Source organism: Tachypleus tridentatus, chromosome 3 (genome assembly GCF_004210375.1).
Source record: "Tachypleus tridentatus isolate NWPU-2018 chromosome 3, ASM421037v1, whole genome shotgun sequence".
In the NCBI taxonomy this organism is placed as follows: Eukaryota; Metazoa; Arthropoda; class Merostomata; order Xiphosura; family Limulidae; genus Tachypleus; species Tachypleus tridentatus.
The window spans coordinates 43,322,167-43,340,090 of record NC_134827.1 but is presented as its reverse complement, the minus strand read 5'-3'; the positions used below and the strand labels follow the sequence as shown (position 1 = coordinate 43,340,090).

At 35.9% G+C, this 17,924-nt stretch overlaps 1 protein-coding gene across 1 annotated transcript; it reads left to right on the top strand.

The window, feature by feature from the left end:
* Positions 1-12,461: 12,461 nt before the first annotated feature.
* Positions 12,462-17,321, top strand: LOC143246059 (uncharacterized). The gene is made up of 3 exons (XM_076492288.1): positions 12,462-12,661; positions 15,901-16,796; positions 16,934-17,321. Exons 2-3 carry the CDS (start codon positions 16,303-16,305, stop codon positions 17,025-17,027), a joined length of 588 nt encoding a protein of 195 aa, XP_076348403.1. The 5' UTR covers positions 12,462-12,661; positions 15,901-16,302; the 3' UTR covers positions 17,028-17,321.
* Positions 17,322-17,924: the final 603 nt, after the last annotated feature.

Sequence of the window (17,924 nt, the reverse complement as noted above, 5' to 3'; positions counted from 1 at the left end):
ATATATAGTTTTTGTGAAAAGAAATTCTAGTTACAGAATTCAACGTTAACCACTGACAATTACTTTACATCAGTTAGTAGTTTTCAACAGAAATGTTTACTGGAAAACTTTATTAAAGATTATTTATTATGCACCTTGTTTTGTTGCATAAGGGTTTGCCTGTAATGTTAAAGTTACTGATAGCTTGTACTACATTTAACTAAATGCTATATAAAACTAAGCCTGCAGTTATTTGTTCCCCAGGAAGGATTCACAAATAAAAACATAGAGACTACATGTTTTTTAAAATTGGCTGAGAAAGATATTTTTCATTTAGAACATTATGGGATACATTTGAAATTATGCAGACTTGAGCATCAAGAGACAAAGCATAGAAATCAAATACTAGAGAAGGCAACCATTGAATAAATTTCTAATTATTTAATCCATCAGTAGGTTTATACCCAAGAATTTTAAACTGCTTGTAATATTGATGAAACCTTGTAGAATGGACAGCAAAGTCTGTTGTGGATGCACAAGTGTAGAGGATGAGATTTCAAAAGTCTTCAGGTCAGTGTGTGTGTGTTGTCAGTCCTGGTGCATTGTGGAGAGTGTGTTGTGATTGGTTGGATTATCATTGTTTTTGATTGGAGGAGAGATTTTCTGTAGATTCAACCAATGGCAGCCACAGGTTACCTACCACTAATCTGGAATCTGTTTAATGAAGGTCTAATAGTATTAATATAAAATGATTTTTTGATTTTTCTTGTCTTTCAGAATTTGTATGTGTCAATGATTCTAGTTTTCTCCCAGTTTATTATGTGTCCAGTTAACGTGGTGTGCTCTGCAATGACTGAATTTTATGTTTTTCATGAGTCTTGTGATATCTTTATGTTCTTTTATTCTTTTTGCAAGTTTTCTTCCCATTTCTCTATTATCGTTGAAGGAACACTGAATTTCATAGATGATGTTTTTGAGATTCACCTTAGGTAGGTTGCTGTTTGTTTTTTGACAGAATGTACCTTAAGGTATTGTAGGATTTCCACCAGACTTCTGTGTTGGATGTTTTGGCTATATGTTTGAGTTTTTCACTGAAATGTTGTAGGTATGGTAGGTTAATGGTGGTGGTGACTTTCTGAACTTCTCTTTTTGTTGTGGTCTTCAAGGAGGTTTTTGATGAAGAAGGAAGTGTAACCATTCTGTTTAAAACTCTCTACAATCTTTTGACATTCTGCTTCATTCATGTCTTATTGCAAATGTTTTTTGCTCTTTTGTTTAGGCATTGGATTATACCTCATTTTATCAAGGATGGATGATAGGACTGGAAGTGTAGGTATCTGTCCGTTTTCTGTATACAGTTGTGGTTACTTGTCTTGCTTGTTTGCTGTTGAGTATGTCAAGAAACGATAGACTGTTTTGTTTCTCTATTTCCATAGTAAAGTGGATTTTTTGTCTACAGAATTGAGATGTTCTAAGAAGGCTACTAATACTTGGAAAAACAAAAACTTTAATGCTCTTAAATCTTCCAAATGTTCAAACCTGAAATTACCAAAACATCTTTGAAGTGAACCACATGAACACTTGTATAGCTGAAGATTTATTTGTGCAGAAGTGGTTAAGTACTGTGTTCTATTTTTGTAAAATCAACCACATGAACACTTGTATAGCTGAAGATTTATTTGTGCAGAAGTGGTTAAGTACTGTGTTCTATTTTTGTAAAATCAACCACATGAACACTTGTATAACAACAGTTATTTACTTAGACACATGGTTCAGTACTGTGTATAGTTTCAAACATAATAACAGGCTTACAGTACATATTGTCAAACATGGTAAGAGGCTCAGTGTTAAATGTTATAAAAGACAGTTGTCATTGTTTCAAAATAACCAACATCAGGTAACATGTTTTTAAATATGCTAAAGCTAGTGTGTATATATGCTGAAGATGTATATCTCTCTGTTTTTTTCTTTTTAACCAGAAGTGGAAGTGAAGATACAATCTGTGACTTAGAGATCTAATGCATTCTTTGATCAGTTATACCTTCACAGCTAATGAGATAGTTGTTTGTTTACTCCAAATAAAACCATCAATAAACTTTCCTAATTTAATGATAACATTTAAAGAACATTGTTTAAGAGGTAAAAATGTAGTTTCCTTTTCTACATAAAATATTCCCCCCCCCCAAAGTTTATTAGCATGTGTAACGTATATTCACGATTTTATGTATATATAATTTTATAAGACATTGTAAGAGAATGTAACATACATTGGCTTTAGTCTTAGATATTACATATTAGTACTGGAAGTTGTGATAATAAATGTTAGGTGAAGTGTACCCAGGCAAGAAGATATTGTGAGTGTAATTAATGTTAACTTTCTGTTAGAACAAGCTGTGTACTTAGAGTAAAACTAGCGATCAACCTGGCATCAGATGTATACCGTTCTACAACAAGCTGTGTACTTAGAGTAAAACTAGTGATCAACCTGGCATCAGATGTATACCGTTCTACAACAAGCTGTGTACTTAGAGTAAAACTAGTGATCAACCTGGCATCATATGCATACCGTTCTACTTATAACAATTAAAATGTAGATAGGTTTAGAAAGGTCATTTGTTTTTAAACTATTTACCTATATATGTAAATGCATCCAGTATGTTTTACAGGTTTTGAAAGATAACAAAAAAATTACAATGAATTTCATCTGTTGGATCTTAGCCTTTAACACTGTTTACAGTTGCAATTCCAGTAATATATTAGGACAGGGGTTCCCAACCGGTGGGTCGCGACCCCACAGGGGTTCGCAAAGCCTTGGCAGGGGAGTCGCGTAGCCTTGTAAGAAGTAGCTTGGGATAACATTAATTTTATTTCATCAATTACATTTTCATGCTCTTACATTTTTTTTTGTTTCGGTGCAAAGCAAAACGTGTGCTACATTAGTTCAATGTCATTAGGTGACATTATGGGTGTATGTATGCGTGTCTGTGAGTGAATGTGTATGTGTCTGCAACTGTATGTATGTGTGTACTAGTGAGTAGCGAGTATGTGAGTGCACGCGCATGTACGTATGCTTGTGTGTCTGTTTAGCTGTGATTAAGTGTGTGTGTGCTCGCTGTCGACACGTGAGTCACATGTCCGTTGCTGATTGGTGGATGACGAATCGCGCGACTGGCCACGCTCCCTTCCCTCCCAATACTTACCCCATCATTACTTTACCTGCACCCCCCACAAGTAGTCAGTGTAAGATCTACAGTTGCCAAAGCGTTCATTATTCAACATTTTTATTTTAACAAGGAGATAAGTAAGCAGTAGAGGTGAGTTGTGTCCATGGCTAAACGGCGCAGATACTCAGAATGCTACCTCAACATTGGCTTCACCACTGTGCTCGCCAACGCCGGCATCGAGAAACCACAGTGTGTTTTGTGCCATGCTGTCCTGAGTGCAGAGTCAATGATACCAAAACTCAAGCGTCATCTCGAGACGAAACATCCAGAACACGCAAAGAAGGGTTTGGATTTCTTCAAACGGCATGAATGGTGTCTTAAAAGCCAAAGAATCGATAGAAGTGGGTCGTTTCAGCAGCAGAGGGCAGCCGTAGTGGGAGCTTCATATGAGATTGCATTCGAAATTGCTAGACAAAAAAAGCCTCAAACGATTGGAGAAACACTTCTTAAACCCTGCATGATGAAAGCAGTAAATCTTATTCTTGGAGAAGCCAGTGCAAAAAAGATGCAGCAAGTATCCCTGTCAAATAATACTATACAGAGGCGCATTTCTAAAATGTCTATGGATGTGAAGGAACAGGTTTTGACTGAAATCATGGGTTTCCCTTTGTTCTCCTTTCAGCTCGACGAGTCAACAGATGTAAGTTCATGTTCTCAGTTGCTTGTCTTCGTGAGATACATTAATTCAGGGGACATCAAAGACGAATTCTTATTCTGCAGTGCACTTGAAACCACAACAAAAGCTGATGATGTCATGGAAAAAGTTTCAACTTTTTTCAAGACGAAGATCTTCAATGGGAAAACGTGTGTGGGGTTTGTACGGATGGAGCACCGGCTATGCTGGGATCGAAATCAGGATTCCAGTCGAGAGTGAAGAAGCTAGCACCTCAAGTAAAGGGCATCCACTGCATGATTCACCGATATGTTCTCGCCAGTAAGATTCTCCCTGCCTCTCTGCAGGAAGTGCTTGAATCTGTAATCAAAATGGTAAATTATGTGAAGACTCAAGCACTCAACACTCGCCTATTCAAAGAACTATGCAAAGACATGAATGTTGACCACGAAGTCCTTCTCTTCTACACAGCAGTACGTTGGTTGTCGAAAGGAAACGTTATTAATCGTGTCTTTGAAATGAAAGATGAAATAAAGCTATTCCTGGAGACTCAAGAAAGGAAAGATCTTGTAGCTCACTTCGAAGATGAAGCATGGAATAAAAGGGTTGCGTACCTAGCCGACATTTTTGACCAGCTGAACAAGTTCAATTTGAAGCTTCAAGGAAGGGAAACACATGTTCACCTTTTTCAAGATAGTCTTCGGGCCTTTGTTTCCAAACTGCAGAACTGGCGTCGGAAAACCAATCTTGGAAACATCGCTATGTTTGAAAAACTTTGTGGAGTGACGGATGAGTCTCAGATCCAACTGGATCAGTTCCTCAAGGATGAGATTACCGAACATCTTCAGTCTCTATAAAAGGAAGTCGAGCGTTACTTCCCTGAGCTATCACAGGAACGGGAGGCCCTGGTAAGGAACCCATTTTGTACTGAACTTGATGTATCCAGCATCCCAGATGATATCCAAGATGAATTTCTGGATCTAAGGAACGACTTTTCAGCTCGTGATCTCTTCAAGGTGAAATCCGTGAATCAGTTCTGGTGCGCTATGTATCAGTCATACTCCAAAGTCAGCATGATAGCTTTACGTGTCCTTGTTCCATTTGCTTCTACCTACTTGTGTGAGGCAGGATTTTCCACTCTTGTCAATATAAAAACAAAGAATAGGAACAGATTGGATGTTGGAGATGACATGAGACTGGCTCTAACAAACGCTCGGCCACGAATTTCAAAGCTTGCTGCTGAAATGCTACATCAGGCATCTCACTAGCTGGGTTGGATAGCTGTTCAAACCTATGTTAATATTATTTTAAGTAATATATGTTCTTTTTGTGAATTCAGGTTGGACCAATGTGATTTAATTTCCTAATAAATAATTACAGAATTTTAAAATATTTTTTAGATGTTTCTTTCCCTCTCCTTCACAGAAAATAAAAGAAAAATTAAGCTGCTGATAGTGAGCCCTAAGTAGGGGGTCACATGGGTTTCAAACTTTTAGGTAAGGTTGGGAACGCGATTGCAGTCAAAATACGTTGGGAACTAACCTGTTTATAATAACAAAATAAGCAGAATAAAAGGTTCAGATCGATATTGATATTCTAATTAGTATAATCGTATGTTAACATTATATTATATATGACAGAAACACTAACAACATCGATATGTATAAATAGTATAATCTATTGTTAACGTATATCTTACATAACAAAATAAGCATCGATATGGATATTCTAAATAGTATAATCAGGTAACATGTATATCTTACATAGGGATACAGACACACTAACAACATCGATATGGATATTCTAATTAGTATAATCAGTATTGTTAACATGCATATATTATATATGGCCTACAGAAACACTAACAACATCGATATGGATATTCTAAATAGTATAATCAGTATTGTTAACATGTATATCTTACATAGGGAGTACAGAAACACTAACAACATCGATATGGATATTCTAAATAGTATAATCAGTATTGTTAACATGTATATCTTACATAGGGAGTACAGAAACACTAACAACATCGATATGGATATTCTAAATAGTATAATCAGTATTGTTAACATGTATATCTTACATAGACAGAAACACTAACAACATCGATATGGATATTCTAAATAGTATAATCAGTATTGTTAACATGTATATCTTACATAGGGAGTACAGAAACACTAACAACATCGATATGGATATTCTAAATAGTGTAATCAGTGTTGTTAACATGTATATCTTACATAAGAAGTACACAAACACTAACAACATCGATATGGATATTCTAAATAGTGTAATCAGTGTTGTTAACATGTATATCTTACATAGGAGTACAGAAACACTAACAACATCGATATGGATATTCTAAATAGTGTAATCAGTATCTTACATAGAGAGTACAGAAACACTAACAACATCGATATGGATATTCTAAATAGTATAACCAGTATTGTTAACATGTATATCTTACATAAGAAGTACACAAACACTAACAACATCGATATGGATATTCTAAATAGTATAATCAGTATTGTTAACATGTATATCTTACATAGGGAGTACAGAAACACTAACAACATCGATATAGATATTCTAAATAGTGTAATCAGTATTGTTAACATGTATATCTTACATAGGGAGTACAGAAACACTAACAACATCGATATGGATATTCTAAATAGTGTAATTCGGTCACTCAAAGATGTCATGTCGTGCTTCCCCGACATGTTCTCGTTGTGGTGGCATGGAGCACGATGCCTGTGAGTGTGAAACGGGCCCACATTTTGTCAACTGCAGTGATTTTCACCCGTCCTACTTTCATTCTTGGCCTAAATGTTTGGAGGAAAAAGAGGTGCAGCATTTGAAAACGACACATAACATTAGTTATCCTGAGGCTCGGAAATTGTTGTCCACCACTTCATCTGAGACATATGCTGCTGCACTTCTTTCCACAACTACAGTGGGAGTGCAGACAGATCTCTCTGTGCCTCCAAAAGAATCGTTCTCAAACCACCTGATTCGACTTGAAACTTCAATCAGAGAAGCCTTTATCAAACTACAATATCTTGTATCAATATTCTTCGGCACTGAGAAGGCTTATGATACAACATGGAGGTATGGAATGTTGTGAGATCTCCATATATGTGGGTTACGTGGCCATTTGCCCATTTTTATTAATTTTTTTTTTAATGGATAGAAGATTCCGAGTTCATGTTGGTTCGACACTTTCCACAACATGGAGGTATGGAATGTTGTGAGACCTCCATATATGTGGGTTACGTGGCCATTTGCCCATTTTTATTAATTTTTTTTAATAGACAGGAGATTCCGAGTTCATGTTGGTTCGACACTTTCCTGTTCTTTTCTACAGGAACTTGGAGCCCCTCAGGGCTGTGTTTTGAGTGTCACACTTTTCAATATAAAAATTAATGCCATCACTGAACAACTCTCTCGTACTGCTGCAAACGGACTCTATGTCAACGACTTTCACATCTCATGTCAGTCGTCGAACATGAGGTATATTGAGCAGCAGCTACAGACTGCTCTCAATCGTTTATAGAAGAGAACCACAGCAAACGCCTTTAACTTCTCTTCCTCTAAAACCGTTTGCATGAACATTTGCAGCCAAGGGGTATCACCCTGATTTTGAACTTCGTATAGGCGACGTTGTGCTGCCTGTGGTCCCTGAGACAAAGTTCTTGGGGCTTATCTCTGACTGTATGCTGACCACACATCAAACAGCTACGTGTCAAATATACAACAAGAGCACTGAACATACTCTATGTACTCTCTTCCACCACTTGGGGTGCAGATCGATGTTCTATGTTAAAGATATATTCTTATTCCATCGAAACTCGACTACGGATCACTGGTCTATATCTCTGCCAGACCCTCGGTCTTAAAGATGCTGGACTCCATTGATCATCAAGGACTTTGTCTCTGCACTAGGGCTTTCTGCACTTCCCCAGTTCAGAGTTTATACATAATCTCATGAATCTTCTTTGTACCTCCGCCTCACCAAAGCATCTCATAAAACTATGCTCACCAGATACAATTAACGATAAATTAGGCAAAATAAAACAATATTTCATCAACATCAATAAGTTTCCTCCACAAACCGTATAAAACACTATACGCATACATCTAGACAGAAAGCAAAATCAACCAACTAAAGTAAATATATCTCACGAATAAAAAAATCACGAAACCATATACTGCTGTATACCATATATTCCCAACATGAGCAGAAAAATAACCCACATTTTTCAAAAACTAGTAACAAAATATTACATTCCAGTTAATATCATATTTATTCAAAGGCCAGGCACAAAACTGGGGTTTATACTATGTAAAAACTACACTGACAAACACCACACCAACATTATTTATAAAATACAATGTGATAACTGCCACGACTTCTATATTGGAGAAACAAGTAGAAAAATGGAAACCAGATTCAAAGAACATAAAAAGTCACCTTCACACGTTTTCCAACAATGCAAGTCAAATAAACACAACATAACCATAGAAAACACCCAAATACTAAATAAAGAAACAAACATAAACAAACACAAAATTAAGGAAGCCTTACTTATACAACAACTTAAACCCAAAATAAACCAATACAAAAGATCACCTTTATACCTATATTAAAATAATAAAATAAATAATATAAAATTATGTATTCAAACATCTAAGCACGCCCTATACATTCCGACACTCAGTTACACAACTCCTTTCAAACATGTGATCAGCTTCCGGTCAATTTCCTTTCTTTGTGAACCTGACGATGACCGAAGAAGATCGAAACGTTATTCGCTCCTCTACGTAAAAAAATATTCTCAACCGAAACGAGCTGTTTTTACATGTATACTTTTTTTTTTGTCCTTCGTATCCAGGCGCAGTTGGATGAATGAGGTCTGTCCTTGGATGACATTGCTGTATCCACTGGTCAGTCCATCCCATCATGGCTTCTTGCACTCCCCAAATGTGACGTATCTTTAAGTAATCTCAGAAAAACAGACACTCTTGATTGGAAATATTGTCTGCTATTTGCTGAACATCTTTCGAACCATCCTTCCATTTCTATTTATACAGATGGTTCGAAATCAGGTGACTGTGTGAGCTCCACCATGGTTTGTTGTAGTTTGGTGATTGCATGTAGAATTCTCTCTGTAGCTTCTGTGTTCACTGCTAGCTCATACGTCATCTCTCTTGCCCTGGATCACTCAGACTGCAGTATTTATACTGACTCGCTTTGTGTTCTGCTGGCCCTGGAATTCCTTCATATTAGTTCTCACCAATATTCAAAACTGACTGACCCATTTCTCTTTAATATTTACTTCTATCCAGTTTTTCTGGATATTGGGCCACGTTGGTATTCGCGGGAACGAGTTTGTTGACACCGCAGCTAAATCTATCTGCTCTGGCACTGTCACTGCTGTGCCTGTTCCATACATGGACTATGGTCTTATATTCAAGGCTCGGCTCCGTGCCAGGTGGCAGTCGACTTGGAGTAAGTAATGTGAAAACAAACTTTTCCAAATAAAATCCTATATTGGACTTGCTTTTGTAAGGATCGGAAAGAGGAAGTTGTTCTAACTAGACTACACATTGGTCACAGTTTTTTAACACATCGTTTTCTTTTATCTAGAACTGGTGCATCAGTGTGTAGTTTGTATAACACTAAGGTTACAATAAGCCACATGCACCAGTGTGTAGTTTGTATAACACTCAGATAAGCCACATTTTACTTTCTTGTCATCTTTATGATTCTCAACGCTGGCACCATTTTAAACATGTTTGTCCCAAGGTTTGTCTATAACATTAGAGTGTTATTGGTGATGATGACACTGTTCACCATGGTTACATTTATAGTTTTTTAAAGGCCATTAATCTTTTTAATACCATTTAATGTTTTTAATTTATACATTACACATTTTTAATGTGGCTCCCTTTTAAGAATCACAGTTTATCTAGTTCGATTTGAAATTAGAAACAGGCTGTAACATTAAATAACTTGAGACCAGGACTAAAAAGGCCAACTTCAGGTGACTAACGCTGCTGTTTGAACTACCCGTTAATCATCTTGGCGAGTTATTATTAAAAGTTTGCTACAAGTCTTTAAAAACTTTTGTTATTACTTTATTTTTTGAAAATAGCCATAACGTCAAATATCTCAGAAGTTGACTGGAAATGTCAACTTCAGGTGACTTATGGTGGTTTTTGTACTTACCTATTAGTCTTCCTGGCAAGTTATGATAATTACAGTTATGCTACAGAAAGTCCTTTACAACTTGTGCTACTGTAGTTTACTGCTGTAGACTAGTTATAAAAATTGGATTTAATGCCATTTATATTTTTAATTCAAAAAATGAAACTTCGTTTTGTTTTACCTTAATATCCTTTTATGAATTTTACTCATTTTAATTTAATTTTAACTTTTTACTAGATGTTTGGCGCAGATAGCCTGCTTGTTTGAGTCATACAATGCCAAACCAACCAACCAATATTACTCTTGTGGTAAGAAGATTATGTTATTTAGCAGCGATTCTGTTTGTTAGTAGTATTGTTATAAGCCTATGTTCATGTATAGCAGTGATTCTGTTTGTTAGTAGTATTGTTATAAGCCTATGTTCATGTATAGCAGTGATTTATGTCTGTTATTGGTATTGTTTGTAACTTATATTGTTGTTTAGCAGTGATTCTGTTTGTTACTGGTTGTGTTATAAGCTTGTGTTGTTGTTTAGCAGTGATTCTGTTTGTTACTGGTTGTGTTATAAGCTTGTGTTATTATTTAGCAGTGATTCTGTTTGTTACTGGTTGTGTTATAAGCTTGTGTTGTTGTTTAGCAGTGATTCTGTTTGTTAATGGTAGTGTTGTAAGCTTGTGTTATTATTTAGCAGTGATTCTGTTTGTTACTGGTAGTGTTATAAGTTTGTGTTGTTGTTATTTAGCAGTGATTCTGTTTGTTACTGGTAGTGTTATAAGTTTGTGTTGTTGTTATGTACAGTGATTCTGTTTGTTACTGGTAGTGTTATAAGCTTGTGTTATTATTTAGCAGTGATTCTGTTTGTTAGTGATGTTATAAGTTTGTGTGTTGTTGTTTACTGGTAGTGTTATAAGTTTGTGTTGTTGTTATGTACAGTGAATCTGTTTGTTACTGGTAGTGTTATAAGTTGTTGTTATGTACAGTGTTCTGTTACTGGTACAGTGATTCTGTTTGTTACTGGTAGTGTTATAAGTTTGTGTTGTTGTTATGTACAGTGATTCTGTTTGTTACTGGTAGTGTTATAAGCTTGTGTTATTATTTAGCAGTGATTCTGTTTGTTACTGGTAGTGTTATAAGTTTGTGTTGTTGTTATTTAGCAGTGAATCTGTTTGTTACTGGTAGTGTTATAAGTTTGTGTTGTTGTTATGTACAGTGATTCTGTTTGTTACTGGTAGTGTTATAAGTTTGTGTTGTTGTTATGTACAGTGATTCTGTTTGTTACTGGTAGTGTTATAAGCTTGTGTTATTATTTAGCAGTGATTCTGTTTGTTACTGGTAGTGTTATAAGCTTGTGTTATTATTTAGCAGTGATTCTGTTTGTTACTGGTAGTGTTATAAGTTTGTGTTGTTGTTATGTACAGTGATTCTGTTTGTTACTGGTAGTGTTATAAGCTTGTGTTATTATTTAGCAGTGATTCTGTTTGTTACTGGTAGTGTTATAAGTTTGTGTTGTTGTTATTTAGCAGTGATTCTACATGGTTACACCTTTACTACATCATCATCAGGTGTTAACTTGAAAGACATAAGTGTCAGTGTCATTCTTTCAGAACATATGGCCAAGTGCTTCAGGAGCTCGACTTGTTATCGTTGTGTCGCTGTTTGAATCACTGTCACACCTGACATGGTCGGGACATTATAATGTAACAGTCAGTTTGGTGGTAAAAGAATAGTCGAAGAATTGGTGTGGGGTGGTGATGACTCGCTAACTTCCCTCTCATTTTGCACTCTTAAATAGATAGTCCTTGTGTAGCTTTTCACTCAATTAAAAAAATAATTAAACTTTATGACAAAAAGTTATGGAATCTATATCCATCATTATTATCTTAAAAGACATAACTGATATGTGCACTAACTTAGTATGTGAGAATTCTATAATTTTAAATGGGGTAATTAAAGATTTCTTTCTTAAACTGCTTTATTTTGCAGCATAAATCACGTTTATTGTTTCAAGAAAAATGTTAACACTAAATAGATGGCTTAACAATAAGATATACATTAGATCTGTGATTTGTTCATATGCTTTCATATTACCATGAGAAAGCTTTTGCAAATAACAGAAACTTTATTAATTATAAAATTGGAATCAGGCGTTAATAACATCTGATTTTCTTTTCCGATATGTTCGTTTATATGTGTTCTTTGTGATAATTTATTTTTGTGTTCAAGTGAAATTATAGATGCTCCTGAGAGTTCTGGCAAAGTTACAATTTTCTTGAATGTATTTCCGAGAGGTACTTCACCTTCTCACAAGATCAGCTTTTCTCGTTTCGTACAGCCCTCTACACGTGAACCTTTTGAAAAACGTCGTCTTCATCCCTCTGTCAAAATCCAAAGCTCCCACACGTATCTCATGTAAATAATCCTGCATCAGCTCTCCGCCAATAGTAGAACATTATAGTATCATGTGACTCTTTTAACATGCCGTTACTGAACTGTAACTTCGAAGTTTGCCAGAAGACATGAGTACTAGAGGAATTGAATGTGTGGAAGAAATACAAGATTAGATTTAAACGAAAGATGCTCCACTTTAATTAAATATAAATCTGAATCACAGAATTCCACGATGGACGATGGGTAAGTGAGGATTTGACAATAGTGTAGAGGAGCTAGGGCTTGACAGACTTTACTTGGTAAGTCAACCACATTCAAATACTCACTGGGGATGAGCTAGGGCTTGACAGACTTTACTTGGTTAGTCAACCACATTCAAATACTCACTGGGGAGGAGCTAGGGCTTGACAGACTTTACTTGGTAAGTCAACCACATTCACATACTCACTGGGGAGGAGCTAGGGCTTGACAGACTTTACTTGGTGAGTCAACCACATTCAAATACTCACTGACTTACCTCTCACCTCGTCAAGAAATCAGTTACATTGTCATGATGTGTCCCAACAAGAGTTACCTCTCACCTTGTCAAGAAATCAGTTACATTGTCATGATGTGTCCCAACAAGAGTTACCTCTCACCTTGTCAAGATATCAATTACATTGTCATGATGTGTCCCAACAAGAGTTACCTCTCACCTTGTCAAGAAATCACTTATATTGTCATGATGTGTCCCAACAAGAGTTACCTTTCACCTTGTCAAGAAATCAGTTACATTGTTATGATGAGTCCCAACAAGAGTTACCTCTCACCTTGTCAAGAAATCAGTTACATTGTCATGATGTGTCCCAACAAGAGTTACCTCTCACTTTGTCAAGAAATCACTTGTATTGTCATGATGAGTCCCTGGCTTTTAACCGAACAATCACTGATTTGACGGTTCTTGGTGCAGAATAGCTACATATTCAGCTTTCAACAAAAGATGTCGTTACTAATATTCACGGGTATTTCAGTGAGTTTTCTTAATCAAGTAGAGAAACACGTATTTTGTACCAATATTTACAAGAATAGTTCGTGACCAATATTGAGACGAACGTAAGTGTTTCCTTTCCAATATTTACGCGAGCGTATATCCTACTGAATGTTTCCAGGAACGTAAGTGTTTCCTTACCAATATTTACATGAACGTACATCCTACTGAATGTTTCCAGGAACGTAAGTGTTTCTTTACCAATATTTACATGAACGTACATCCTACTGAATGTTTCCAGGAACGTAAGTGTTTCCTTACCAATATTTACATGAACGTATATCTTACTGAATGTTTCCAGGAACGTAAGTGTTTCCTTACCAATATTTACATGAACGTATATCTTACTGAATGTTTCCAGAAAGCAAGTGTTTTCTTACCAACACTAACAGAAAGCATTTCTCTACAAACATTTACAGATACCAGAGTGTTTCTATTACTAACATTTACAAGGCCGTACTAGCAGAGCAGATCGTTTGTGTAGAGATGGCAGGAGTGAAAACTAAACAGAGAAAGTTATTGTTTTGGTTTGGACTGGAAAACGTTTAGGGGGGGAGGGTGAATATCGAGGTGTTAGGAAGCTCTGTAGAAATATTAAAGTAACATAAAAATTTAATATCAGAAAACGTAACTGTGTATGTGTTTAATTTATCTAATAACAAAGCCTTTAAGCTTGGGGTCTCCCTGAAGGCAAAACCATAATAACATATGCGTCTGACCGATTTTATGACAACATACTTTGAATATGTTTGTCTTGGAATTAAAATATTAAACAATATATACCTGTATAGTGTGTCTAATACAGGATTTTGTTTGGTTACAAAACTAAAATAGTTTACATATAGACGTTCAATATATTTGGCAGTATAAACTTTACGATAGATGTCTCCCAAATTAACATACATATCTCTAATATATCTAAAGTTTATCATTATAACTGGCCCCAACATACATATCTCTAATCTGTCTAAAGTTTATCATTATAACTGACCCCAACATACATATCTCTAATCTGTCTAAAGTTTATCATTATAACTGGCCCCAACATACATGTCTCTAATATATCTAAAGTTTATCATTATAACTGGCCCCAACATACATGTCTCTAATCTGTCTAAAGTTTATCATTATAACTGGCCCCAACATACATGTCTCTAATATATCTAAAGTTTATCATTATAACTGGCCCCAACATACATATCTCTAATATATCTAAAGTTTATCATTATAACTGGCCCCAACATACATCTCTCTAATCTGTCTAAAGTTTATCATTATAACTGGCCTCAACATACATGTCTCTAATCTGTCTAAAGTTTATCATTATAACTGGCCCCAACATACATCTCTCTAATCTGTCTAAAGTTTATCATTATAACTGGCCCCAACATACATATCTCTAATATTTCTAAAGTTTATCATTATAACTGGCCCCAACATACATATCTCTAATATATCTAAAGTTTATCATTATAACTGGCCCCAAGATTTCTTACCTTCTCCAGAGATGTCAGCTGATTTTACTTGCTTTTCTTTCTTCTAATTTTCTAGTTCTATTTTACACCGTAAGTTGTGTTTTGTTCTATTTTACACCGTAAGTTGTGTTTTGGTCTAATTTGATTTTTTTTTATAAATTCCATGTAAGATTTGTGGTAGTGGAATGTGCTAATGTTTGCAGGTTTTGTGGTAGTGGAATGTACTAATGTATGCAGGTTTTGTGGTAGTGGAATGTACTAATGTATGCAGGTTTTGTGGTAGTGGAATGTACTAATGTATGCAGGTTTTGTGGTAGTGGAATGTACTAATGTATGCAGGTTTTGTGGTAGTGGAGTGTACTAATGTATGCAGGTTTTGTGGTAGTGGAATGTACTAATGTATACAGGTTTTGTGGTAGTGGAATGTACTAATGTATGCAGGTTTTGTGGTAGTGGAATGTACTAATGTATGCAGGTTTTGTGGTAGTGGAATGTACTAATGTATGCAGGTTTTGTGGTAGTGGAATGTACTAATGTATGCAGGTTTTGTGGTAGTGGAATGTACTAATGTATGCAGGTTTTGTGGTAGTGGAATGTACTAATGTATGCAGGTTTTGTGGTAGTGGAATGTACTAATGTATGCAGGTTTTGTGGTAGTGGAATGTACTAATGTATGCAGGTTTTGTGGTAGTGGAATTGTTTAATATACACAGGTTTTGTTGTGTCCTGAATAACTGTTTATTTTCTTCTTAGTTTTATATCTTATTTTAGAAAATAAATGAATAGATTTATGTGTGTTTGTTGAATAAGGCTTAAACTAAGCACCAGTTATTGTTCATTAGTTTGTTCAGTAAATTATTTTCAAGAGAACAAATGCCGTTCAGAATGTTTCTAGTTATAATTCTAATGTTCTCTTGTGTTCCTTCGTTTCGATATTTTCAAACACGATCATTTTTTATATATTTTTTACCTTTGAACAGTTCAGAACACAAACCTTCTAAAGCTGGATGGTTGAAAATAACGGGATATGTCATTCAAGCAAACAATTCTTCAAATAACCCGGTATACAACCAAACACGTTTACCGCAAAACTTGATGCGTCATTTATAACTAAGGCCAGAAGTATACAAAGTCAACGCCTCTGTATGAACTTGACTTGTCAGTCCTCAAGGCACCAGAATTTCTAGGAAATCATTGCTTGTGGCCCTAACGATCAGCAGACAGAACAAGATGAGTGTTCCATCATGACTCAGGTGAATGAACCTCTAAAACCCGATCAATCATGATAGTGATGCCAACAATCTCATAGTTGGTCCTGAAACAAACACAAGAAGAATTCTGCTCTGTAGCCACACGTTCCAAGACGAAATCACAGCTAAGAAATGAACACCAGCTTCCTAAATATTATTTCTACATTGTTCAGCTTGGGTTTGCTGTTAGCATCCACGGTCAAAGGAAGCGAATCCAACTGGAATATTCCCCCGCTGCACGCTGGACCCATCAGTAAAGAAGTCCATGTTCCTTTTGTGGTCCACATTCCTCAAAAAGTCCCAATTCCTGTAAGATATCCTATCGTAAGGACAATATCCAAGGTTGTGCCTGTGATTAAACCAATCTCCATTTTTAAAATTGTTCCCATGGGTAGACCAGTTCCGATTGGTATTCCTGTTCCTGTACTCAGACTGAACCCTGTTCCTATCGTAAAGACAATTCCAGTACCTAAATATGTCAACGTTCCATTTCCAGTAAAAGTCCCTCACTACGTTCCTGTACCAATTCATAAAATAATAAGGATCTCCAAGCCTATCAAAGTTCCTGTTAAAGTTCCTGTCTTCAAGGAAATTATTGTAAAGAGGCCTATAGAGGTTCCTGTACCGTAAGTGAGCTTTTACTCTTTGTATAGAAAATATATCAGGTTAATAAGGTTTATACTTTTGTACACAAGTACTTTATGGTAAGTTGTTCGTATATTTGTTTACTGGAAAGGCGAATGATACATTTATTTTGTTTTAGGGTATACATCAAGAGGCCGTCCTATAGTCATACAAGTTATAAAGAAGGTAGTCACGACGATGGACACTATAACAATGGATGGAAATGGGACTGAGTTGATAAAGAAGCAACAGAAATGTAACCCTAATAAGTTGACACTTTAGAATCCTCTGCTGTGAACGATACATACTTGGTAGCCTAGGTTTCCAAAGAACAAACGTTGCGAATATATATATGTTTGTCTTGTAACTTATTTCCCATATACCGAGATCAGATTGAATGAGTGTTTTAACTTTAACTGTAGTTAAATTTAGTTAAAAGGATTAACTCAAGCATATCTATTCAAGTCTGCGTTAGTCGTGATGGCGTAAGATACAGCTAAATAAAACACGATGTAGTTTTAAAAAAATTCATTTTTCTGTTGGTGTGTTAAATAATTTTATTACATCACCTTCATAAGAATGGCACTACAAAAACGATTCAGTAGAAAACATATCAAAGTTTAAAGTTGTTTGAGCTATCCTAGAACAAATACCTTATTAAATAACAATACTACGTCGGGTTAGAGATTGTACTACGAAGAACGTCAGCTGAAATTGAAGGAAGAATAGTTTTGGTTTGGAATTTGGCGCAAAGATACACGAGGGCTATCTGCGCAAGCCGTCGCTAATTTAGCAGCGTAACACTAGAGGAAAGGCAGCTAGTCATCGCCACTCACCGCAAACTCTTGGGCCACTCTTTTACCAACGAATAGTGGGATTGACCGTTACATTATAACGCCCCCACGGCTAAAAAGGCAAGCATGTTTGGTGCGACGGAGATTCGAACCCGTGACCCTCAGATTACGAGTCGCACGTCTTAACACGCTTGGTCATGCTGGGCTGTTAAAAAAAGAGAAAAACAACTTACAAGAAATCGGAGAGGTTCAAGTTACATAAGTTCATATTGGTCCTCTGTTACAAGACAACTAACTTTAGGCATTACGTCACGCTTATGAGGTCTTGTTTACATA